The 25687-nt window shown below is 37.3% G+C and overlaps 1 protein-coding gene across 2 annotated transcripts in view; it reads left to right on the top strand.

The window, feature by feature from the left end:
• The window catches only part of TTN (titin), a 307719-nt gene that overhangs the window by 196800 nt on the left and 85232 nt on the right, over positions 1 to 25687 (top strand). For both annotated transcript variants that reach the window (XM_065560805.1, XM_065560804.1), the window contains 40 exons: positions 1094 to 1144; positions 1958 to 2353; positions 2564 to 2839; positions 3557 to 3832; positions 3984 to 4123; positions 4638 to 4764; positions 4851 to 5114; positions 5224 to 5490; positions 5642 to 5905; positions 6001 to 6140; positions 6261 to 6387; positions 6497 to 6763; positions 6866 to 7132; positions 7771 to 8037; positions 8141 to 8280; positions 9140 to 9266; positions 10077 to 10219; positions 12692 to 12815; positions 13427 to 13693; positions 13837 to 13934; positions 14102 to 14270; positions 14369 to 14635; positions 14755 to 15021; positions 15113 to 15391; positions 15493 to 15901; positions 16019 to 16143; positions 16235 to 16501; positions 17665 to 17934; positions 18196 to 18498; positions 18616 to 18918; positions 19342 to 19529; positions 20799 to 20913; positions 21502 to 21786; positions 22099 to 22250; positions 22389 to 22536; positions 22654 to 22831; positions 22934 to 23055; positions 23154 to 23441; positions 23535 to 23831; positions 23939 to 24125. In XM_065560805.1, coding sequence (XP_065416877.1) covers positions 1094 to 1144; positions 1958 to 2353; positions 2564 to 2839; positions 3557 to 3832; positions 3984 to 4123; positions 4638 to 4764; positions 4851 to 5114; positions 5224 to 5490; positions 5642 to 5905; positions 6001 to 6140; positions 6261 to 6387; positions 6497 to 6763; positions 6866 to 7132; positions 7771 to 8037; positions 8141 to 8280; positions 9140 to 9266; positions 10077 to 10219; positions 12692 to 12815; positions 13427 to 13693; positions 13837 to 13934; positions 14102 to 14270; positions 14369 to 14635; positions 14755 to 15021; positions 15113 to 15391; positions 15493 to 15901; positions 16019 to 16143; positions 16235 to 16501; positions 17665 to 17934; positions 18196 to 18498; positions 18616 to 18918; positions 19342 to 19529; positions 20799 to 20913; positions 21502 to 21786; positions 22099 to 22250; positions 22389 to 22536; positions 22654 to 22831; positions 22934 to 23055; positions 23154 to 23441; positions 23535 to 23831; positions 23939 to 24125 — 8647 coding nt within the window. The remainder of the gene's footprint in view (positions 1 to 1093; positions 1145 to 1957; positions 2354 to 2563; positions 2840 to 3556; positions 3833 to 3983; positions 4124 to 4637; positions 4765 to 4850; positions 5115 to 5223; positions 5491 to 5641; positions 5906 to 6000; positions 6141 to 6260; positions 6388 to 6496; positions 6764 to 6865; positions 7133 to 7770; positions 8038 to 8140; positions 8281 to 9139; positions 9267 to 10076; positions 10220 to 12691; positions 12816 to 13426; positions 13694 to 13836; positions 13935 to 14101; positions 14271 to 14368; positions 14636 to 14754; positions 15022 to 15112; positions 15392 to 15492; positions 15902 to 16018; positions 16144 to 16234; positions 16502 to 17664; positions 17935 to 18195; positions 18499 to 18615; positions 18919 to 19341; positions 19530 to 20798; positions 20914 to 21501; positions 21787 to 22098; positions 22251 to 22388; positions 22537 to 22653; positions 22832 to 22933; positions 23056 to 23153; positions 23442 to 23534; positions 23832 to 23938; positions 24126 to 25687) is intronic.

The following is a 25687-nucleotide window of genomic DNA, read 5'->3' as shown; positions in this document are numbered from 1 at the left end:
TACAACAACACTGTAAACAATAGTTCATGAATGGCAGAGTGAAGCAGAAATACATATGAATTATGATAAATCATCCCTAACTCTTAAGCATAGCCCTCTGCCTTTGAACACGTATTTCATGAATAGATTAATATATTTCTTGGCTTGGTTTTTACAATATGCATGTTACCTTTTAAAAGCTGTCAAAACAGGTTGAAAAAGAGATCTGAGCTACCTCAATTTACTGGTGGGTGTAGGGTGACCAGACAGCAAGTGTGAAAAATCGGGACAAGGGGTGGGGGGTAATAGGAGCCTATATAAGAAAAAGACCCCAAAATCGGGACTGTCCCTATAAAATCGGGACATCTGGTCACCCTAGGTGGGTGGGTCAGACATGGCTTTTTATTATTGGTACTCGATAGTCAAGGTATCGGTGTTCTTTGGAGGCAGTGACATTTGTGTGGGCTGCAATTTTTTGAAATGGCCTTCATTTCAATTGGTGGTTGGGTAGTCATGCAGTAGTTTATGAATGTCTCTTGTTAAGGGTATTTAGATTTATACTTCTGTGTAGTGCCTCACTAGAGCAGGAAAGAGAGGTTCTAGCGTGCTAAGTGGCAGTTTCTTCCACTACTGTCCTTTGAGAAATCATCTATTTTACAAAGTTTCATTGTTTTGCCCATAACTGATTATTACCATTTTATTTATCATTTACAGCTTTTTTGTTTACATTTGATTAAAAAACCCGTAACTGAGAGTTTAGGGTTAGTGAATGGCCACTTCACAGCGAGTCTTAGAAAATGACCGAGTTTTTCGACAGAACAAAATATTGTTAAAGGGAGGGTTCCTAAGCTCCATTTCTTAATATCTACCACAGGATATGCAGTTTTAGATGCTATACTTCAAAATATTCACTATCAGTCTAACTATTGACTGTATATGTTGTATAAAAATGTATATGTTTACACCCTTCTCCTCGCTGTATGAGAATATGTATGTATGGAGACAGAAGAAAGAGAAAATGTCATTTTTTAAAAGATTTTTATCTTAATGTTAATGCATACGTCTACTTAACCAGACTTAATACATTGCTAATACCATTGCTGTTTTACTGCAGAGCCCAAAGCATCAAAAGAGGAACCTGGCAAGGTTAAAACTCCTATTAAAGGTAAGAAAAATGATCATAAAATACAAACAGTGCAAAGTTTGCATGTATAAAATCCTAATGATAATGAATGCTTTCAGCTTTCTGTGCTGTAAATGATTGGACAGCAGACTTCCCAAATATGACTTAGAATGACAAGGATTTGATAAAGTTTCATCTAAATTGTATCTCTCTCTCTTTTTTTTTTTTTTTTTGCCAAGACAATATTTGTTCCTATTTCTGAAGTTACATTTTTAATGAAATCATCTTTAAAAATCCATGTGATTCAGCCACTAACACAGGATATGAAACTTAACCTTGTTTATATTGTCATATTTGACACAAATGATGGACAAATTTAGAATAGAGATTAATATTAAACTTTAAATAAAATCTCTCTAAAATGTTGCCATTCAGATTAAATAAAGAGACTTATGATTCTGATTATGTTCTGCCTCATTCTGGACAAAGCAAATTAAGCTTTACTATGAATACATTGTAATCAAAGAGGAAAACTGTAAAGGAGGGCATATCAAATCTCAGTGTGGGTGTTTTAGACATAACAAAAGCGAATGGATGCTTTAACCCAGTTGAAACTTTGAGCATGAAGAACTGCACGGCACCCCAGCTTTTAACATGGTCCAGGTAGAATTGTGGACTGCTTAATCTAGGTTTGATTGTGCAGTTTTTGTGCTCTAATTGCATCACTGTCAATTTTGTCAAACTGGCAACTAAGTGTCTGGCTCATGAACCTCATTCAGCCCAGTTTCTACAGCATGCATACAAGCAAAACTTTAAATTGGGATGAGTTTATTCATCTCTACATCTGACTTATAGCCAAGAAGACACCATCCCCTGCAGAACTCGAGAGGAGGAAACTAAGGCCGGGCAGTGGTGGTGAAAAACCTCCTGAGGAGCCACCATTCACCTACCAACTTAAAGCTGTGCCACTCAAGTTTGTCAAAGAAATGAAGGACATAGTGCTGAAAGAAGCTGAATCTATTGGCTCTTCTGCAATCTTTGAGGTTCTTATCTCTCCCTCTACTGCAATTACCAGCTGGATGAAAGACGGAAATAACATCCGAGAGAGCCCAAAGCACCGGTTTATTGCAGATGGCAAAGACAGGAAGCTGCATATTATTGATGTCCAGCTTTCAGACTCTGGCGAGTACACTTGTGTGCTACGTCTGGGAAACAAAGAAAAGACCTCCACAGCTAAACTCATTGTTGAAGGTATTTCCTTGCACACTGAATATGCTTCAGATTCTTCAACAACTTAAAGGATAGCTATAATTTACAGCTTTAAATATGTTTGTATATTGTGACTTTTCAGTAAATATCATAATTTCCATTGATCATTTCATATTTTTATTCTATATGTAGTGCATCTCTATGCTGTATAAGAAATAAAATGCATTAAAATATGTTTCCCTCTTCCCACAGAAATACCAGTGCGTTTTGTGAAAACTCTTGAGGAACAAGTCACAGTGGTCAAAGGGCAGCCATTTTATCTGAGCTGTGAGCTGAACAAAGAGAGAGATGTGGTGTGGAGGAAGGATGGAAAGATCATAAATGATAAGCCTGGAAAGTACGCTCTGAATATTATTGGTTTGCAACGCGCCCTCACCATCACTGATGCAGATGACTCTGATGCTGGCACTTATACTGTGACAGTGGAAGATACTGACCTCAAATGTGACTCTGTTGTTCAAGTAATAGGTAAGCAATCAGAATCAAACTCTAATTTTTCTCCTTTGAATTTATGTGCATGTTTGGGGTGCTTTAAAATTAGGAAAGTTTGACTTGATTGGTACCTGAAAAGGAGCACAAAAGGGTGGTCACCTTATTTTTATTCCTTAGGTAATGGGTTCATTATTCTTCACCTTTGTTTAACACATTTTGAAATGTTCACTCTTGGTATTTAAGGGCCTAACTCCCACTGAAGTTATAGGAAAAGCTGCTACTCAAAGAGGGATGAATCAGGATTATCGTTTTATAGGATTAGGGTCATATTGATCCTCATGTGGAACTCCCAGTCGGGATCAGTGGGGAGTAGTGCTCGAAATTCTATGCCAGAATTAACCAGATTTCATCAATATTGTTGGAAGTGGACTCCTATTTGGCAGATTTTATCTGCTGAAAATTAGTAGATAATTTTGGCAAATATATGGATTGCTCTCAGCTCCCCGATAAATTGCTATGATTTATTGGAGGGTCTTTGGTTTTTTGGCAATCCTGATATAGACACGCCTAGCCATCTGCCCTCCATAAATTGCAAACAAGTCTTTGGGAAATGTTCTACTCTGGTTGCATATGACAACTTCTATTATTGGAATAACCTAAATTTCAGAAGCCCTTATTTCTCTATTTATGAACTCACTTATGTGTATTAATAGCCTATGAACCCTAATTTTTAATTAACTTTTTCTCATGCAGAAATGATAAGAGACTGGTTGGTGAAACCTATAAGAGACCAGCATGTGAAACCAAAGGGTACAGCTACTTTTGTTTGCAATCTTGTCAAGGATACACCAAATTTTAAATGGTACAAGGGAGATGAGGAAATTCCAGCTGAACCAACTGAAAAGACAGAGATCTTGAAAGAAGGAAATCTCATTTACCTCAAAATTAAGAATGCGACACCTGAAGATATTGGTGAATATGCAGTGGAAGTTGAAGGTCGCAGATATGCAGCTAAACTGACCCTTGGTGGTAAGGAAGTTTTTCTGAATATTATATGTAATTATTGTATATGCCAGTATTTTCACCCTTTCAAAACAAGAATATTCAACACTTGAACTGCTGTAAAGTTGTATCAAAACTTTCGTTGACTATGTTACACATGTTTGCTTGTGCATCTCAGAGCGTGAGGTTGAGCTGCTTAAACCACTGGAGAATGTTACAGTTTATGAGAAAGAAACAGCAAACTTCGACACAGAAATTTCTGAGGAAGATATTCCTGGAGAATGGAAACTGAAAGGAGAAATCCTGAGGCCCTCACCTGTAAGCATATTCCCATTTAAAAAAGCCGTTAATTTAAAATGAGAATACTGTGAGAAAGTTCCACAAACTTTTATGTTAGTCACATTGTAAAATTTTTGCTGGTCTGTTGTGTCTCTGCAGTCATCCAGTGCTCCAGCACAGAAATTAGAGAGGTTAAGTTTTATGATGATTGAAAATGTGGTCCTCCTCAAGGAACTATGTTTCACAACAAATAACATAAAATAATTTGCAAGGCTTCACATCACAACAAAAATATCCAGGCCTATGTAAATTGCTAGAGGGGAGCCTAAAAGTTAAAAATAGAAGTTGAGCGTTAAAGAAATGTATTTTATTTTACTTTTTAAAATTTCCTTCCGAGTAAAATCATTTTGATTTGGTAGCAATACTGTTCTCTAACAGGCAACTATTCCCTGTGTGTAAAACAAGATTTGGAGTGTTTCTTTTTTGTGAACACAGTCCAATATTGTGTATTTAGGATACCAGTTTTCTTACTAAAAACATGTAATTTCTCCAGACTTGTGAAATCAAAGCTGACGGAGGAAAACGCTTCCTAACCTTACACAAAGTCAAGTTGGAACAGGCTGGTGAAATCCTCTACCAAGCACTCAATGCGCTCACTACAGCCATCCTGACAGTGAAAGGTACACTACTAGCAAATAGAGTATAGTATCACTTAGTCCAAGTTCACACTGAGTGCTTGAAAAAAATAATTCTGTTTTGTTTCTAGAAATCGAACTTGACTTTGCTGTGCCTCTGAAAGATGTCACTGTTCCCGAGAAGCGTCAGGCTCGATTTGAATGTGTCCTCACCCGGGAAGCCAATGTTATATGGTCTAAGGGCACTGACATCATCAAAGTCGGAGACAAATTCGATATCATTGCAGATGGAAAGAAACACATCCTTGTAATCAATGATTCACAGTTTGATGATGAAGGAGAATACACTGCTGAAGTGGAAGGGAAGAAGAGTACAGCAAGATTGTTTGTGGAAGGCAAGTATCTCATTATGAGCAGAGACTTTGTGAAAATTATTAAAGAGCACATCTTCTAGAACTTCACTAGCCTAATGTTAAGGTACTGACTAGTAATGTTTAATTATAGGTGTCAGGTTGAAGTTCATCACACCTCTAAAAGACCAAACAGTGAAAGAAGGGGAAACGGCTTACTTTGAGTTCGAGCTTTCTCATGAAGATATGCTAGTGACCTGGTTCAAAAATGACAAAAAACTCCACAGAGGCAGAACGGTTCTGATTCATGCAGAAGGCAAGACTCACAAATTAGAAATGAGAGAAGTGACACTTGATGATATCTCTGAGATAAAGGCTGAAGTCAAGGGCTTGCACACTCGTGCAAAGCTCCAAGTCTTAGGTAAAGTATTACCACCACTTAATATAAACAATTTCTTAAAGGAACAGTGACAAAACATTTGTTTTAATAACTTCTTACATTTCAATATGCCTTCAATTATATATTGATTGCAAGTTTACTAACTGTTTCACAACCAATATGCCGTTTGTAGAGGCCGATCCATACTTCACCGTGAAATTACAAGACTATTCTGCTATTGAGAAAGATGATGTCGTTCTGGCGTGCGAACTTAGCAAAGATGTACCGGTGAAATGGTACAAAGATGGAGAAGAGCTTACAGCTTCCAAGAGAATCTCCATAAAGACCGAGGGCACGCGCCGTATCCTAAAAATCAAGAAGATTGAAGATGGTGATAAGGGCAACTACGAGTGTGACTGTGGAACTGACAAGACAAAAGCTAATGTTAACATTGAGCGTAAGTGGCCACGCCTTTCCGACTGGACCCCAGCTGAAAACCTTGTAACATATAGCTTAATACAGTAAAGTTGACCTGTGTTTTTGTGCTTCCAGCTCGTATAATAAAAGTGGAGCGCCCCCTGTATGGAGTGGAGGTATTTGTTGGTGAAACAGCTCGTTTTGAGGTTGAAATCTCTGAGCCCGATGTCCACCCCATATGGAAGTTAAAGGGAGAAACTTTAACACCTTCACCTGTAAGCCTCTTTCATTATTTTTTAAATCACAATGTACATTTAAAAAATAAAAATTCCCCATAGTAACATGTGATGGATGATGGCTTAGAAAAATTATATTTATTTCCTCCTTCAAACCAGAACTGTGAAATAATCGAAGATGGGAAGAAGCATGTTCTTATCCTTTATAATTGCAAACTGGATATGACTGGAGAAGTGTCCTTCCAGGCTGCAAATGCTAAAAGTGCAGCTAATCTGAAAGTGAAAGGTATAGTGGCGACATTCTCAGTGCATACAAAACTTTCTTATTAAATCTACCAATAAAAAAGCCAGAATAAATGCATCTCTGAACTTGTAATGATCTTCTCTGATTTCAGAACTACCTCTCATCTTTATCACTCCACTCAGTGATGTCAAGGTCTTTGAGAAGGATGAGGCCAAGTTTGAATGTGAGGTGTCTAGGGAACCCAAGACTTTCCGTTGGTTGAAAGGAACACAAGAGATCGCGGGTGATGAGAAGTTTGAAATTATCTCAGAGGGCACAAGACATGCCCTGGTAATTAAGACAGTTGCATTTGAAGATGAAGCTAAATATATGTTTGAAGCTGAAGATAAAAGAACAAGTGCCAAGTTGATCATTGAAGGTTTGTTTGACTTGATGTTTCTATAGATAATACACTGGATAGTTGTCTTTCAATTGTTTTTTACATAAATATAATCATTAATGAGACACATTGTTTGTTTAGGCATTCGTCTGAAATTCATTACTCCTCTCAAAGATGTAACAGCAAAGGAGCGTGAGACTGCAGAGTTTACTGTAGAACTGTCTCATGACAATATCCCTGTTGCCTGGTTCAAGAATGACCAACGACTGCATACCAGTAAGGTGGTTTCAATGAAAGACGATGGCAAATTCCATACACTCATATTTAAAGATCTCTCTATTGATGACACTTCTCAGATCAGAGTGGAAGCTATGAACAAATCTTCTGAAGCTAAACTCACGGTTATTGGTAAGTGTATCCTATTTTTATTCAGTATGAATTTACATATTGGATATTATATATATTCCTGAAAAAAGAACACCCTATTGGAATCAGAAAGTCTTGTTTACAAATCCGTGCTCTGCCACAAACGCAGTGTGTGCTCTTGACAAGTCACCTGAATCTCTTTGTGTCTCCATTTCTATGTTTACAAAGATAATACTAATTATTTAAAAACTTCTCAGAACTGTTGCGAGGATTTGTTGATTAATATATGTACAGTGCTTTGGAGCTGCTAAGCACTTTATATTCTTTGGAGAGCCAGCACAATATTTTCCACTGAAGTTAGCAATTATTACTCTGAATTTACTTCTTCCTGTGCTGCTTTTGAATAGCTATGCTAATAGGTTTTTGCTGGCTTTTGTAATCAAATCACCACAACCAATATAAATATATATCAAAATGTTCGGACACTCAGAAAAATAACAGTGTTATAATTTTTATTGTTGTTAATCCTCTGTTCAGACACTTGACAGGAATAAAAAGCTTTAAGACTATGCCTTATGTATCCTGCATGGCCTAAGATGGTACAAACTTTATTAAAAGGACTAATTGTGCTTTTAAAACAATTAAAACTGTCATATGTTTATCTCAACTTGTATTTGCAGAGGGAGATCCTTACTTTACTGCAAAGCTTCAAGATTATACTGCTGTAGAGAGAGATGAAGTGATTTTACAATGTGAAATTAGCAAAGCAGATGCTCCTGTGAAATGGATGAAAGATGGCATAGAAATAACTCCATCAAAAAATGTTGTTGTCAAGGCTGATGGCAAAAAGAGAATCCTAATCCTCAAGAAAGCTTTGAAGAAAGACATTGGAACATACACCTGTGATTGTGGCACTGACCAAACCTCTGCCAAACTCAACATTGAAGGTAGGGTGGTTTTGTCAATGCCTCTCTGTTGTAAAGCTCTTCTTGTGAGTTTCTGTTGAAGGCTGATGGCATCAAATGTTCCTTTGTTTTTCTCACCCCTCAGAGCGGGATATTAAGATTCTGCGCCACCTGTACAGTGTGGAGGTAATTGAGACAGAGACTGCCCGCTTTGATACTGAAATCTCTGAGGAAGATGTCCACGCCAGCTGGAAACTAAAAGGAGAAACCCTGAACCAATCACCTGTAAGCATAATGCTGATCAAGCCCAGACTTCTGTGTGGACAGAGATTCATAACAACTATGAGATAAAAAAATACATGTTAGATTCTTTTAACTTACCTTCTAACTTTTGAGATTTTAGGTGCACTCAATTCACATTTTTTAGTTTTTCTCCACAACCAGGAAGGCTAGAAACTTACTTTTTAAAATCAAAACTGAGGCTGAAAGTCTTACATATTGGTATGACTCTTGGTGATTTAAAAAAAAACACCAAATGTTAAGAGACTAACCTAAAAAAACCTAGAAAAACCTAAGAGTTGGCAACACTGAATTCAGCAGTCCTGATGGAAATAAACAAACAATAGGAAAAGTGAGATAGTTGTAAGTTTCTGTGTCTGAGAGAGAGAGAGAGATTGAAACGTGGATCTAAAATGAGGACTATCTTTTGTAATGAGAGACTGTTGATATGTTCATTAGCATTGCCAGACACCTGCTATTGCTAGTGCTTACAAGCCAGTGTCTTCAATACATCTAAGTTCTTCCCAACATCCCACTTCGTCAGTGCATTGTTGATGAATAAATGTATATCTTCAGCAGAGCTAATGGAAATAGTCCATAAGTGGATTTATGAGCAAGCACATCATTTGAATTGTTGGCTGTACTAGGCAATTTCGTAGCAGTTCAGATTTCAAAAGTATCTATTGCCTGGACATTATGGATATTTTAGAAATAATATAGAAATAATATAGCAAGGCTACGTGTATCTCTAAAAAACATTCTGCACAGGAGTGTTTTTTTACATACAATATATACTTTGTGTGTCTGCGGAAATTCTATAAACGCAGCTCACTACTTCTATACTTTGTTGTTTTCCTTCTTGAAGGAGTGTGAAATTAAGGAGGAAGGCAAAAAGCACTTCCTCGTATTGTACAATGTACGTTTGGACCAAGCTGGTGGAGTGGACTTCCAAGCAGCAAATGCCAAATCCAGTGCTCACCTTCGAGTGAAACGTAAGTGTCTTATTCGTATATGAATGAATAGATATAGTGAATGCTGAGTCTTTAAAATTAGAAGAAATGAATTAAAATGAAACTAACTGAATCATTACATCACACAGCAGGTTGTTTGGAATGGGTGGCTAAATCACTAAACTGCACCAAGCCCCTGATCACTCCTTGAAGGGACAGTGATTCTAAAGTATTGGTCACTGATGACCTTGATCCCTGTTAGTTTAAGATTTTTTTTAAATATAATTTTTATAGTTTCTTTTTATTAGAGCAAGAGAAAAAGGACATTGACTTTAAGGCTTCTGGGTGGTCTTGTGTTATCATTTGTTATGCAACTGAAGTATTACAACCAAAAGCTTTGCTGTGCTGACATTTATTATTTCTGGTTTCAACTGCTGAGTTGCCACCACACTAACATTTGGGGAAAGAACTAAGCGCTTGATGGACAGGGACAGATCACATGGTTGGAGACCACTTGTCTCTCCCTCCAATCCTAGCACTCGCTATTTTGGAAGGCACATGCCTTATCTAGCAAGAGGCATGCAGGGCTTGGCAGGGAGACAGATGCACTGCAACTTTCCTGCTGATCTTGTTCATTTTAAAGAAACAGGCTCTGCAAATAGGGAATCTCCAGTGCCCAACCCTCCCCCTAAGAACCCCAAGTGGCCCCCCTCTAGTTAGGGAATTTAAATAGCTTTGCATTACCATGTCTCTCTCTCTTGGGAGAAGTCACCATAGAGATTAGTGGGTAGGGCAGCAGCTCTCTCTTGAGTGAAGTGACTAATGTGAAGATGATTTCTCCCCCTTGCCAAGCACGAGTAATTGGCCTACTCAGACCGCTCAAGGATGTAACAGTGACAGCTGGTGAATCAGCCACCTTTGACTGTGAGCTCTCCTATGAGGGAATCGTGGTGGAGTGGTTCTTGCATGGACAGAAACTGGAACCCAGTGACAAGGTAAAGAGACTTCCTGACACCTGCTTTCTTCCACTCCTAATTTCCCCCTTTCTTCCTTTCCTCCCCACTCTCCTTTATGTCTTACCTCCCTCCTTCCAGCAGCAGAAGGACTAAGACAGAAGAATGTGCTGTTTCTATTTTCAGATGTACAGTGTTCTCACTTAAACATAAATTTGTATTTTTCTGTAAATAAAGTGGATCTGAAATAGCATGTGTATTTATCACACCAAGAAAAGTTAAAAGGTTTCAAAACACTGACCACAAGAGTAAAAAGCTTTTTGTGCCTGAATTGTTGGCAATCGCAGCCACAAGGGGTATGAAATGGTTCCTGCTAAGGTGTGTTGCAGTTTGAGTGAGTTTTATGGATAAATGCAGTTCCTGATTCTTTCCACTGAAAGCAGAGCTGCGGTCCAGTTCTGCATATATGGGGATTAAGAAGATTGAAATTCCATTTCAGGCATTTGATCAGGCTTTCCAGATAACTTTCTAGGCAGGTTTGCTTGCCAAACATTTCTCACTAGCTATTTTAAACCCTTCTTCAAGTGCTGACTCTTAGCTCTGAGATTTGAGCTGCCTGGAATGTAGTTAATTGAATATTTTAAGTTTGCCAACAGTAGGGAATATATTATAAAAAATATAAAATATATGTTACAATTTTTAAGATGCAGTTATTTGGATGCATTCTTTATTAGGTACTCATTTTATGTGTAATGCCTTCAGATCTCTAGTTAAATAGAGCTGCCTTGTAGGAAAACACAAATAAATGTCTAAGGAATTACACAAGTTAATGAAATTTCAGAATTTGTAATAATGCTGGTAGGTGTTTCTTTAATATAAATTGAAGTTTAGTTTAATTTTTACTGTAGATTTTTCATATATTAATAAGAGTACTCTTGTTTTCAGTGAGATCTTTCTGAGTTTTACTCAGTTTAGCCAAACTCAGAACTTTCATCCATATTGCTATACTTAAAGATCTGTAAACAGAATTGAAACTCTGCCGATTAGAGGTTTAATAAACCAAGGTAAAATTCACTTTCATATTTTGAAATAAAAATGTGCAAGCATTTGAGTCAATGAAGTGGATTAATCATTGTTACGCACTTGCAAAATATAGTAAGAGATACTGAAACTTCAGTATTTTAAACATTAAGGAATATCATCTTATTCTTGTCCATTTGGGCCACTTTCTGACTCATTTCAACTACTTAATGAGATTTTATACCTTAATTCTGATTTCCCCTACACACTCACAGCTCGTATTGGCTTCAACCAAAAGATTTGGTTGCACAGGAATACACGTTCAGGCGCTCCATGTTTCTTTGATCCATCACTTCCTCTAAAATAACCTCTTTAAACACTGTCACCATTGTTTCCGAGAGTCAAACTGACTCTACAAGAAAATGGGATTTGAGGTTTGACTATTCTTTACCTTAAACTATCTTGGCCAAGCAAATTTATTACTTCATCTGAACTTCTTTCAGCTAAGTGTTTCAAAGATATAAATATTTCTTTTGGGCATAATGAGTATTCTCAGAAACAACTCCATCTCCTCTGTTTTCATTCTCAATTTAGACTTCCCATTTGCCTTCACCTTACCAGAACTACTTCTATTGCTTGACTTTATACTTTCCTACAAATAATTTAAAATAATTCTTTAGGAGATACTTTATGAACCTCATTCTGTCGGTAGTGGGAGCCTTCTGTGTGGTTGTAATGCTGGTGGGTCCACTCCTAGAATACATGTAGAGCTAAGAGTGGTGCCAGCTACAAGAGATTATTCAAGAGTAGATGCAGCATTGGACCATCATGGAGCACTCCCTTCACTAGGGGTCCTTAGCTACTAAAATATACTGGTATAATGTTATCACAGTGAGTAAAATGTGTGTATAAGGAGAGTTTCAGTTCTTGCACATTTTCTCCTATCGCTTTTACTTCAGACATAGTCACAAGGAATACCCACTTTTCACCATAAAGCTATTGTCACTGCCCATATTTACTTTGGTGATTATAAGCATCAATTCAAAATAAACTTGGTCTCAATTAAGTGTCATTTTACAAAATCAATGAGCTAAGATAGCAATTAATGCATTCTTGCAAAGGGGAATAAGTATATTTATTTGTTTTATTCACAATGAGGTCATTAATCTGTTTTAAACACACACACTATGTGAATATGAACATATATTTTTAAGTTATTATATATAAGATGTAATTTCTTTAGATTTTGACATACACTTCCTCTCATTGGAACGCGTGGGAGTACTCTAATACCAGTGCCTGTGTAGATAAGAGGGAAAAAATATATATATATATCAAAAATCTTGAAAGTGTCCTAGATCCACCATGCATATGTAGAAGAAAATTGTCCAAAATATGTACCCAATAAAAATAATAAAGAGTAAATGACATTGAATTGAAGAGTCCTCATATAGTTAGTGTAGATACTTACAAAATGCTTTTTTGTTTAATTAGGTTGTCACACGTGCTGAAGGAAGAGTACACTCGCTTATTCTCAGAGATGTCAAGTTAACAGATGCTGGAGAAGTCTCACTGACTGCAAAGGATTTCAAAACACAAGCAAATCTTTTTGTAAAAGGTAAACTGGTTAGCATAATTATATCTGTCTGGTGATTATTAATCCATCATGGATTAGGAAGTCTATGGATACTCTTTATATTAAACTGGTTAGATCATACCTAAAACACTGCATACACTTCTAGTTATCTCAGTACTGGAAAGGAGTTGATAAACTGGAGCAAATTCAGAGAAGAGACACAAAAACAATTGCAATGGTTGCAGGGAATTACTTATAAGAAATGATGAAAACTACAATACATATATACAGCTTGGCTAAACAAATTAAGGTACAGGGGCTTTTGATAATGATTTATAAGTACCTAAAACTGTAAGCACCAAGGAGACAAGGAAATTGTTTATCATCATCTTTGTTTTTACAACTGTAATAGGCTAAAATTGAAAAACTGAAAAAATAAACTGAATATAGTGAAGAATTTTCCAACAGAATAATCTTTTAGCCTTGTGAATTATTGTCCCAGTAGAAATTTTAGGAGCCCCATCACTTGAGAGTAATTTAAAACCAGATTAGACATAGCACTCAGGAATGTATTGTAGGGAATAATCCTGTATTGATTGCTGGATGGCTAAAATTATGGTGTTCTCCATCTCTAATTTCTATCCTTCTTTTAGAACCCCCAGTTGAATTTACTAAACCACTTGAGGACCAGACAGTAGAGGAGGAAGCCACTGCAGTACTGGAGTGTGAAGTATCCAGAGAAAATGCAGAGGTGAAATGGTTCAAGAATGGACATGAAATTCACAAAACAAAGAAGCACGATATCATTGCTGAGGGCAGAGTCAGAAAACTCATTATTCATGGCTGCACATTAGATGATGCTAGAACATATACCTGTGATGCTAAGGATTTCAAGACCTCTTGCTTCTTGAATGTGGAACGTAAGTCATGTAATTTAACCTCTTTGTTGTTAGCATTATTAATAATCATATTACTATCATCTGTAATGATTTATTCTTGCATAACTATGATTATTCTCAACTTTTATATATGTATATATATATATATATTTTTTTCCTTATAGCTCTTCGTGTTGACTTTACAAAGCCCCTTACCGACCTTGAAGTGAAAGAAAAAGAGATTGCTCGGTTTGAATGTGAAATTTCCCGCCCAAATGTCAAGGTCTGTAATATCATGTTCTTATTATCTGAATAATACTTCAGTGTGAGGTTGTTGTTGTTTTTTTAAATCTCAATCTTATGTTATTACAAAGTAACACAATGCTAAAATTGATGATGCAATGCATTAACATTAATAACTATTACAATATCAATTTGCTTTAAAAACAGGTACGGTGGTTTAAGGATGGCATTGAAATCAGAAAGGGCAAAAAGTATGACATAATTTCCAAAGGTGCCCAGCATATTCTTGTGGTCAACAAATGTCTATTTGAAGATGAAGCAGAATATGCATGTGAAGCAAAAACAGCTAGAACCTCGGGCATCCTAACAGTTATAGGTAAAACTAAATTTACTCTTAAATATACTTCATGTGAAAGAAGAACAATAGTTTGATCATTTTGTTTTAATCAAATGCTTCTAAATTTCTTTTTATAGAGGAGGAAGCTGTTTTCACCAAAAATCTTCCCAATATCGAAGTAAATGAAACTGACACTGTGAAATTCATTTGTGAAGTCTCTAAGCCTGGTGCTGAAGTAACTTGGTTTAAAGGAGATAAGGAATTACCTGAAGGTGGTAGATATGAACAAATTGCTGATGGCCGAAAGAGAATTCTTGTCATTCATAATGCTCGCCTTGACGATGCTGACGAATACAGCTGTAGGCTTCCAAGTACTCGCACGACCGGCAAACTCAAAGTACACGGTAAGAAAATTACTTTGGTATATTTTTTCATAGAAAAATCAGGTAGACAAGGGTATGCAATTTTCTTTTGCTCTGTTTATACAGAAAAAATAATATATGTTCAACATTTATTTTTACAGAACTTGCAGCAGAATTTATTACCAGACCACAAAATGTTGAAGTACTAGAAGGAGAAAAAGCTGAATTTGTCTGCTCAATATCCAAAGATGGCTTTGAAGTACAGTGGCTGAGGGGTAATAAAGTACTTGAGGCTGGTGATAAGTATGACATCATTTCAGATGGCAAAAAGAGATTACTCGCCATTAAGGACTCTATTTTAGGAGACGAAGGAAAGTATTCCATCATGGTTGGTGGAATCAAAGCAACAGCACACTTAAAAGTGATTGGTAAGCTTTTGGTTATTTTAGTAAGTGATGTGGGCACATTTTATTTTATTCTTTTATAGTATGAAAGATGCAATATTTTTCTCAATTTCAGAAAAACTCAGGATTATAACTCCACTTAAGGATCAAGTAGTTAAAGAGGGAGAAGAACTTGTCTTTAACTGTGAGGTCAATACAGAAGGTGCCAAAGCTAAATGGTACAAAAATGAGGAGCCAATATTCGATAGTGCAAAATCCATCATGGTCCATAAGGATTTAGTTTACACTCTCAGAATCAGAGATGCACACTTTGCAGATCAAGCTACCTATACTGTCTCACTATCAAACGCCAGAGGGGAACACGTCAAGAGCTCTGCTGCCTTAACAGTACTGGGTAAGTAACTTGTATATTAAAAGTTACAGACATTTAATTATGTCAAATGCTGATTTAAATAAGGATGTAAATGAGCCATATTTTATTTTTCATTTCAACAGAGGAGGATCTCAGAATTGTTGTCCCTCTTGAAGATATTGAGACAATGGAGAAGAAATCAGTCACATTCTGGTGCAAAGTCAATCGCCTCAATGTAACCCTTCAGTGGACAAAGAATGGCGAGGAAGTTACATTTGACAGACGCATTTTGTACAAAGTTGACAAATACAAACACTCACTTATCATTAAAGACTGCGGGTTTATAGATGAAGGTGAATACACCGTCACTGCTGGACAAGACAAATCTGTTGCAGAGCTCCTTATCACAGAGGCACCTGCAGACTTCATTGAGCACCTACGGGACCAGACTGTCACTGAATTTGATGACGCTGTCTTTACCTGCCAGCTTTCCAAAGAGAAAGCAAGTGTAAAATGGTACAAAAATGGACGAGAAATCAGAGAAGGCAAAAAGTATGCACATTTTATCACACTTCTCTTGTTAAACTTCAAAATGTGTTTGTCGTGTTTTGGTGTTTGTTCTGTGTTTCAATTCACTTATTTCTTTCACTATCCCTTATCCCTGTCAAGGTATCTGTTTGAGAAGGATGGAAATTTGCACAGATTAATTATAAAAGACTGTAGACTAGAGGATGAATGTGAATATTCCTGTGGAGTAGATGACAGGAAATCAAGGGCAAGACTTTTTGTTGAAGGTAAATGTAAAATTAAAAAGGAGTTTCTGCCAGTTCTTAGTAATTAGAAGAAAGATTAAACACTTTTCAAATTAATGGGTATTTATTTCAGAAATTCCTATTGAGATCATCCGACCGCCACAAGATATTTATGAAGCTCCAGGCTCTGATGTCATCTTCATGGCTGAGTTGAATAAAGATGGAGTGGAAGTCAAGTGGTTAAGAAATAACATGATTATAGTCCAAGGTGACAAACATCAGATGATGAGTGAAGGAAAAGTCCATAGGTTGCAGGTGTGTGAAATAAGGCCTCGTGACCAAGGTGAATACAGATTTATTGCCAAAGATAAAGAAGCTAGAGCTAAACTTGAATTGGCTGGTAAGTCATCTACTTCATTGTAGTTATCTTATAAAATCTGAGATTAGTTAATAAAGATATTGTCACTAGTTATGTAACATTTCATATACCTTTTCAGAAGGTTGGATTAGAATGTGTAGTAAAGTGGAGACAATCTGGAATCTCATTAAACTACTTTTCCATGACCACTGGGATTATAATTCAGTCAAAAAAGAAAATTGCCAAACAGAAGTTTCTATTTGTATATGAAAAATGTATACATTTTTTTCCAAAGGAAAGAAAAAAAAGAAAGAATTATGCTGTAAAGACCATCTGGAACATACATAGTGTGCCGCTGCAGTTCTCTCTTAAAAAAAAAAAAAAAAAAGTCATTTCAATGGGGTTACTCACTTGAGTAAAGTTGCTCATGTGCCAGTTTGCAGCATCAGACCATGAAAGTGCATTGAGTTAATGCCCAACAGCAGCCTCCTTCTCCCTACTTTTATATACACACACACACACACACACACACACACACACACACACACATCGGTATGGCCAAACGGATAGAGAACTGTACTGTACTGGGACTCAGGAGCCCTGGTTCTATTTTAGGCTCTGTTACTGGCCTGCTGGGTGACTTTGAGCAAGTCATTTCACAGCTGTACTTCAATTTCCCCAGCTGTAAAATGGGGATAATAATACTGATCTCCTTTGTAAAGTGTTTTGAGATCTACTAAAGAAAACGTCTATATTAGAACTAGCTTTTATTACTACTTTGTGCATTTCAGGGTACCATGCAAAAATACATGGATTTTGCCTTGTGGCCTTTAGGCCCCTCCTGTAATATTCCTCTGTGGTTGTTATTGGGGAGGCCTCTGCAGTGACCTCTTTGTGTTTTGGGTGAGCCAGATATATGCAGGAAAGTTTCTCCCTTATACTCAGCCAGGTCTTGGTCCTGTGCCCAGTGAAATCAGTGGTAAATCTCCCATTGACTTCAGTGCAGGATCAGGTGCTCAATGTACACTGGCCAGCGTGAATTCGTCCCTTTGGGGCAACCCCATGAATACATTAATAATTTGTTTCAGATTCATATACAACTCCCATTACTTTTTCTGAGTTAGAATCTGTATTGAATATGCAAGGAGTATATTGAATAGTTTTGAAAATATTAAACATTCATTTGCCTCACTGGTCTTTTTTAGCTGCCCCAAGAATCAAGACTGCTGACCAAAACCTTGTAGTTGATGTTGGGAAGCCTTTGACCATGGTTGTTCCATATGATGCCTACCCAAAAGCAGAAGCCGAGTGGTTAAAAGAAGATGAAAGCCTGCCAACACACACAGTTGATACAACGGTTGACAGCACCACCTTCAAAATTTTGGAAGCAAAGAAATCTGATAAAGGAAGATATAAAATTATACTCCAAAACAAACATGGCAAAGCTGAAGCACACATCAATGTAGATGTTATTGGTAAGCTCTTCATTTATTAAGGCCTTGTCTGCACTGGATTTTGCTCTGTTTACAGCTATTGCCATAATATAGCAGTTTAGCTCTATGGGACATGTAGAAAGAAAATGCCATCATTTGCAATGGTGGGATTCTACCCTCATTTCAAGCAGGAATAAACTACTTCAGTGCAATTCGTAACCTATAGCAGCTTACTCTTTGCTTGTAGGTCAAAGTAAAAACAAAGATGAGCTATACTAAAAATACTTTTCACATAAATTTCAGATGTTCCAGGTCCAGTTAGAAACTTAGAAGTCACTGAAACATATGATGGTGAAGTTAGCCTTGCCTGGGAGGAACCAGAAAGTGATGGTGGAAGTAAAATAATTGGCTATGTCGTTGAAAGACGTGATATCAAACGTAAGACCTGGATTTTGGCCACTGACCGTGCTGACAGTTGTGAATATACCGTTACTGGACTTCAGAGAGGAGGAGTTGAGTACCTCTTCCGAGTGAGTGCTAAAAACAGAGTGGGCACTGGGGAACCAGTGGAAACGGACACACCTGTTGAAGCAAAGAGCAAATTTGGTAAGCCACAATTTTGAAAAAAATCTCAAAATAATGTTTTTAGTTAGTTTTTGCATTTTTTCTCCCAACATGCATTATTGTTCTTTCCCCTCCTCTCCCACAAAAAATAAAATGCAGATGTTCCTGGTCCTCCTCTGAATGTAGAAGTTATTGATGTGAACAGATTTGGTGCTTCACTTACCTGGGAGCCACCAGAGTATGATGGAGGCTCTCCAATTACTGGCTACATTGTTGAATTGCGTGACAAAGGTTCAATAAGGTGGGAGCCCGCCATGACCACTGCAGCACATGAATTAGCTGCTACCATGACTGATGTTGTGGAAAACAAAGAATACTACTTCAGAGTCAGAGCACAAAACCAGATTGGAGTTGGCAAACCAAGTGCTGCTACTCGAGCTGTTAAAATTATGGACCCAATTGGTGAGTATGAAAGTCTTAACAGTGTTGATTGTTTTATAATATAAGGAAATTGTGATCATTCGTACAGCATATGTACAGAAAAGACCAGGAGTGGAGTAGAGATGGGTGAGATGTGTGGAGAGAAAGTAGTGTAAGCCAAGTTAGCTCTTCCTACTTTTCTTCTTTGAATTCACCAGAAATATTTTGCGATCATTTGGTAAATTAGCCACTCTTAATAATAACAATGACAGATCTTCTTCCAAGTAATTCAGCTCTGAAATTGGGAACCAATCTCTTTTTTAAAAAAAATGAATAGTAGGACTACAGGGAAGGCTTTAAAATAATATTGAAGGTATCAATGGATGATATAGTTCAACTTATATATAGTAAGACCAAATCTCCTTTTCCAGTTGATAATGTCTAATTTCTTCAAATTCTTTTCAGAAAAACCAAGTCCTCCCATTAACCTCAGTCATTCAGACCAAACTAAGTCATCTGTGCAGCTTACATGGGAGCCTCCTCTGAAAGATGGAGGAAGTCCAATAATGGGTTATATTATTGAAAGACGTGAAGAGGGAACAGACAACTGGATCCGTTGTAATCCAAGACTTGTCCCTAATCTTACTTATAAGGTAAGATGATTCATTCTTAAATGAAATATTCAGTATGTGTTTGTGACTGATCTGGTCACAGAGACCCCCTTGGGACTGCCACTTGATGTGCTGAAACGACCTCTGAGCCCGTTTTCTTTGCCAGCTTGGGACTCCAGAACCCTGTCTTGTTGAGCCAGACATGCTAGCCTGCTGCAACACAGACCCAGGGTCTGAACCACCCCCCCAAAGCTGCAGACTTAACTGAAAACAGCTCAGCAAATACTCCTGTCTCCAGCACCCAGACACCCAGCTCCCAATGGGATCCAAAGCCCAAATAAATCCGTTTTACTCTGTATAAAGCTTATACAGGGTAAACTCATAAATTGTCCACCTTCTATAACACTGATAGAGAGATATGAACAGCTGTTTGCTCCCACAGGTATTAATCACTTACTCTGGGTTAATTAATAAACAAAAATGATTTTGTTAAGTATAAAAAGTAGGATTTAAGTGGTTTCAAGTAATAACAGATAGACCAAAGTAAGTTACCAAGCAAAATAAAACAAAACACACAAGTCTAAGCCTAATACATTAAGAAATTGAATACAGGTACATTTCGCCCTCAGAGATGTTCCAATAAGCTTCTTTCACAGACTAGACTCCCTCCTAGTCTGGTCCCAATCCTTCCCCCGATACAGTCCTTGTTAGTTCCAGCTCAGGTGGTAACTAGGGGATTTCTCATGACTGGCAGCTTTGTTCTGTTCCACCCCCTTTTATAGCTTTGGCACAAGGCTGGAATCTTTTGTCTCTCTGGGTCCCCACCCCTCCTTCTAAATGGAAAAGCACCAGGTTTAAGATGGATTCCAGTACCAGGTGACATGGTCACATGTCCTGTGAGACCCCAAGCCTCCATTCTTCCCAGCCTGACTCACAGGAACGCAGGAAGGCTTGCAAGTAAACGGAGCCATTTACAACCAATTGTCTTAGTCAATGGGAGCCATCAAGATTCTAAACCATCATTAATGGCCCACACTTTGCATAATTACAATAGGACTTCAGAGTAATACTTCATATTTCTAGTTTTAAGTACAAGAATGAAACATACATACAAAAAGGATGAACACACTCAGTAGATTATAAGTTTTGAAATGATACCTTACAAGAGACCTTTTGCATGAAGCATATTCCAGTTACATTATATTCACACTCATTAGCATATTTCCATAAAACATATGGAGTGCAATGTCACAGTGTTCACAATATTTAACATGATTTTTAATTTGCAATTGCTTATTTGTTCCTTTTTAGGTAACTGGGTTGAAACCAGGAGCCAGTTACTACTACAGAGTCTCTGCAGAAAATGCAGCTGGTGTTTCAGATCCAGCTGAGGCTATTGGGCCACTGACTGCAGATGACACTTACGGTAAGCAGTTTTCTTTTTAGTTTAGTTAATCAGGTAAGACATAAAGCTGCATCTGTTCAGGGTATCATGACAGTACTAGCTGTCAGTGCTACAATCAGGATGCTACTGTGCATGGCCTTCTTCAGACCTATTATACCAACACTGAATGCCAACAGCAAGGGCCTCTGACCCAGAGAAATTCTTTACTACAACCATCTCTGCAGGTGAGCTAGCTCTATTGTTGGGAGACCCATTGAACAACAGCATAAGCAGCTATGTTGAAGAAGGAGGATGGTCTTTTAACTAATCACCTACAGAATGGGGCCCAAAACTTTTAAAAATACATTTAAAGATTTACTACCAATGGAAGTTAAACTTCCCACCTGCTATTGTTTAGCTACCTAGCTATCTTAAGGGTTTCTAAAGAGCACACTGGTAGAGAGAGGACAGGAGTGAGCTGCTGCAGCTGGGCCCAGGTGGCTCCCAACTGGCTGCTGCTGGTGGAAGTGGAGTCAAGGAGCAGCCTGCCAATTGCAGTATCATTAACAACAATATAAAAATCAAAAAGTCTGAAAGTATTTAATGGAATCAATTTTTCTCCTTTTTCAGTTGGACCGACAATGGACTTAAGTGCATTTAAAGATGGACTGGAAGTTATTGTCCCAGAGCCACTCAAGATCCGTGTTCCTATCACGGGCTACCCTGTGCCAACTGCAACGTGGTCTGTTGGTGACAAAATCTTAGAAAAGGGTGATCGTGTGAAAATAGAGACTACTGCAGCCTTTGCAGAACTTGTTATTACTCCAAGTGAACGTCCAGACAAGGGCATTTATACCTTGAAATTAGAAAACCCTGTGTCATCTATTTCAGGAGAAATTGATGTTAATGTCATTGGTAAGCAGGCAAAAACCTCCTTTTGGGTATTTAAATTATAGCAATAACTTCTAACCAATATCTTGCAAAAAATCTTTAGATCATTATACTATGAGAAATCATATAACATTCAGCAAATGAGGTACATTTAACAATAATTCTAACAAAAATAACTTTACTGAAGTCCATTTGCAGTGGTCTTTCAGTTTTCAGTATCTCCTAATTTAGGGGAGAGTGTCTAAGTAGCCCAAGTCTTTTAATAAATAGATGGAATAGAAAATATGGTAAACTATTGATGAAAAGACAAATTAATGCAATATATGTCACTTCCAGCTCGCCCAAGTGCACCAAGAGAACTAAAAGTGATAGATATGAGCAGGAACACAGTACAATTGACATGGGATGCACCAGAAAATGATGGAGGAAGTCCAGTGACTGGCTATCTTATTGAAAAACGTGATATAAGCCGGAAAACATGGACCAAAGTAAGTTTTTTGTTTTGTTTTTGTGATTATGGTTAGTTGTCACTTCCTATATTGTTTCTGTTTGTACCCCAGAAGTTTGGTCATTTACTGCTTTCGGAAGGAATTCTCGCAATAAATTAGAACATTTCTTTTTCTCAGGTTCTGGATTATGTTGTTGACCAAGAGTTCACTGTACCTGACCTCATCCAAGGAAAAGAATATTTGTTTAGAGTTTCAGCACGCAACAAATGTGGACCAGGAGAGCCTGCATATATTGATGAACCTGTAAATATGTCAGCACCAACAAGTAAGTATTCATTTTTATGTTTCTATTATGTTACTGCTTTTGCTTTTATATAACTTTTGGGAAAAATCTGTGTCTCAGATTGGTTTCTAAGATCCTCTATGTCTCTCATTTTTATAGCGGTGCCTGATCCACCAGAGAATGTTAAATGGAGAGATCCAACATCTAAAAGCATCTTCCTAGCATGGGATCCACCTAAGTATGACGGTGGTTCACGCATCAAGGGTTATCTGGTAGAAAAATGCCAACGTGGTACTGATAAGTGGGAGCCCTGTGGCGAACCTGTTGCTGAAACAAAGTAAGCATTTTAAGCACTAAAATCAGAAAGAATGCCATTTTAATTAAATAAAATATTTGATTCTTGCAATTTTAAATATCTGAATTGTGTTATAATTAACAGAATGGAAGTACCAAAACTTAAAGAAGGTGAATGGTACTCATACCGGGTTAAGGCTTTGAATAAACATGGAGCAAGCAAACCAAGCAAGCCAACAGATGAGATCCAGGCCGTGGATTCAAAGGGTAATTATTTAAATGAATGAATTAAATCCATTATATTCTTTCTAACATTCTTCATAACACTGTTTTTGTAACGATGTTTTAATTTTCTCGTAAATCAGAGGCCCCAGAAATTTTCCTAGATGTGAAACTTCTAGCTGGACTGACTGTAAAAGCTGGAACTAAAATTGAGCTACCAGCTACAATAAAAGGAAGGCCTGAGCCTCGGATTACTTGGACCAAGGCTGATAAAATCCTGAAACCTGACGATAGAATTACGATTGAAACCAAACCTAACCATTCCAGAGTCACTATTACAGACAGCAAGAGAAGTGACAGTGGTACCTATATTATTGAAGCTGTCAATTCCAGTGGGCGTGCTACTGCCGTTGTTGAAGTTAATGTTTTAGGTATATTATATTTATTATATTTATTTTAAATCAACATAAATGTAGCCAACCATATAAGCATCAGAAATTAATATTCATCTATGCCATCTATAGATAAGCCAGGTCCCCCAGCTGCATTTGATATATCGGATATTACAAATGAATCCTGCTTCCTGACATGGAATCCCCCTCGAGATGATGGTGGATCTAAAATCACAAACTATGTTGTTGAGAGAAGAGCTACAGACAGTGAAGTATGGCACAAGCTGTCATCGACTATTAAGGGAACAAACTTCAAAGCGGTGAACTTAACCCCTCATAAAGAATACATCTTCCGAGTCAGTGCTGAAAACATGTATGGTGTTGGAGAGCCAGTTCAACACAGCCCCATCATTGCTAAATATTCCTTTGGTATGCTAATTAATTTGATTAATCAGTTTACTGTGTACTTTTACAGAAAATGTATAAATATACAAATGTGTGTGTATATTTAAATTTATATTTATGAATTTGTACAGATCCACCAGGGCCTCCGACAGGTGTCACACCTTCTGAAGTCACTAAAGATTCTGTGACCTTAACATGGTCTGAACCAGATGAAGATGGTGGCAGTCCAATCACTGGTTACTGGGTTGAGAGATATGATCCTGATCACAATAAATGGATAAGATGCAATAAGATACCAGTGACAGATACAGCATTCAAGTATGACTACTATCAATTTAGCTTGTAAATGGGGCTATAAATACAGATAAATGTAGCACTGACCTTTTCAACATATATCATATCATTTTCTTGTTCTTTTTTGCTGTCTAAATGTAGAACAAACTAATGTCAGATGGCATGCTTTCTCTTTCAATACCTAATTTTAATCAAGAATTTCTTTATGGAAGACTAAGAGTCTTATATTCTTCTTCCTTTCCCCCTGAATGGAATAGCAACTTTCTCTGCTGCAACCCGGACACTCTCTGTGATTGCCAATGAGTGTTCTCAAAGTTGGTGCCATTGCCATTCCATGCATTAGGCCACAGAGGCATTTTGTCAACACTTGTATGTAGCTAACACTCTTCCAATCTAATGTTCCAAAAAACATCTGGCAGATCTCCAACATTAGTCTTCTGTATGACATTCTGCTGTTGCTAAGGAGGAGTACAGAAGAATAGCACAAGCATGTAGGGACAAAATTAGAAAAGCTAATGCACAAAATTAGTTACACCCAGCAAGGAACATAAAAGGCAATAAGAAGCAGTTCTTTAAATACATTAGGAGCAAGAGAAAGACAAAGGAAAGTGTAGATTCTGTACTTAGCAGGGAAGCAGAGATATTAACTCAAGAAGGCTGAAGCATTCAATACCTATTTTGCTTGAGTCTTCATTTAAAAGGCTAAAGGTGACCAGATAATCAATACAATTAATAAACACTAAGGGGGAAAGAATGTAAGTCAAAATAGGGAAAGAACAAGTTAAAAAATATTTAGCAAAGTTGGATGTATTCAAGTTGGCAGGACTTGACAAAATTCATCCTAGGATACTTAAGGAACTAGCTGAAGCAATCTCAGAACCGTTACCAATTATCTTTGAAAACTCATGCAGGTTCCAGAGGACTGGAGAAGGGCAAAGATAGTACTTATGTTGAAAAAGGGAAACAAAGAGGACCCAAGGAATTATAAATTAATCAGCCTAACCTCGATCCCTAGAAAGATACTGGAACAAATTATTAATGATCAATTTGTAAACACATAGAGAATAATAGGGTTATAAGGAATACCCAGCATGGATTTGGCAAGAACAAATCCTCCCAAGCCAACCTAATTTCCTTCTTTGACAGGGTTACTGGACTAGTAGATAGTGGGGTGGAGTGAAGCAGTAGATGTAATATATCTTGATTTTAGTACGTGTTTTGACATAGTCGTACATGACATTCTCCTAAGCAAACTAGGGAAATGGGGTCTAGATTAAATTACTATACGGTAGATGTACAACTGGTTTAAAGACTGTACTCAAAGAGTAGTTATCAATAGTTCACTGTCAAATTGAGAGGGTGTATCTAGTGGGGTTCTGCAGGGGTCAGTCCTGGGTCTGGTATTATTCAATATTTTCATTAGTGACTTGTATAATGGAGTGGAAAGTATGCTTATAAAATTCGCAGATGACACAAAGCTGGGGGGCTTGCAAGTACTTTGAAGGACAGGATTAGAATTCAAAATACTTGACAAATTGGAGAATTGGTCTGAATTCAACACGAGGTTTAATAAAGACAGTGTACAG

This window comes from Chrysemys picta, chromosome 11 (assembly GCF_011386835.1).
Source record: "Chrysemys picta bellii isolate R12L10 chromosome 11, ASM1138683v2, whole genome shotgun sequence".
Taxonomy (NCBI): Eukaryota; Metazoa; Chordata; order Testudines; family Emydidae; genus Chrysemys; species Chrysemys picta.
The sequence above is the reverse complement of the archived record's forward strand: the minus strand, read 5'-3'. Positions and strand labels throughout refer to the sequence as shown.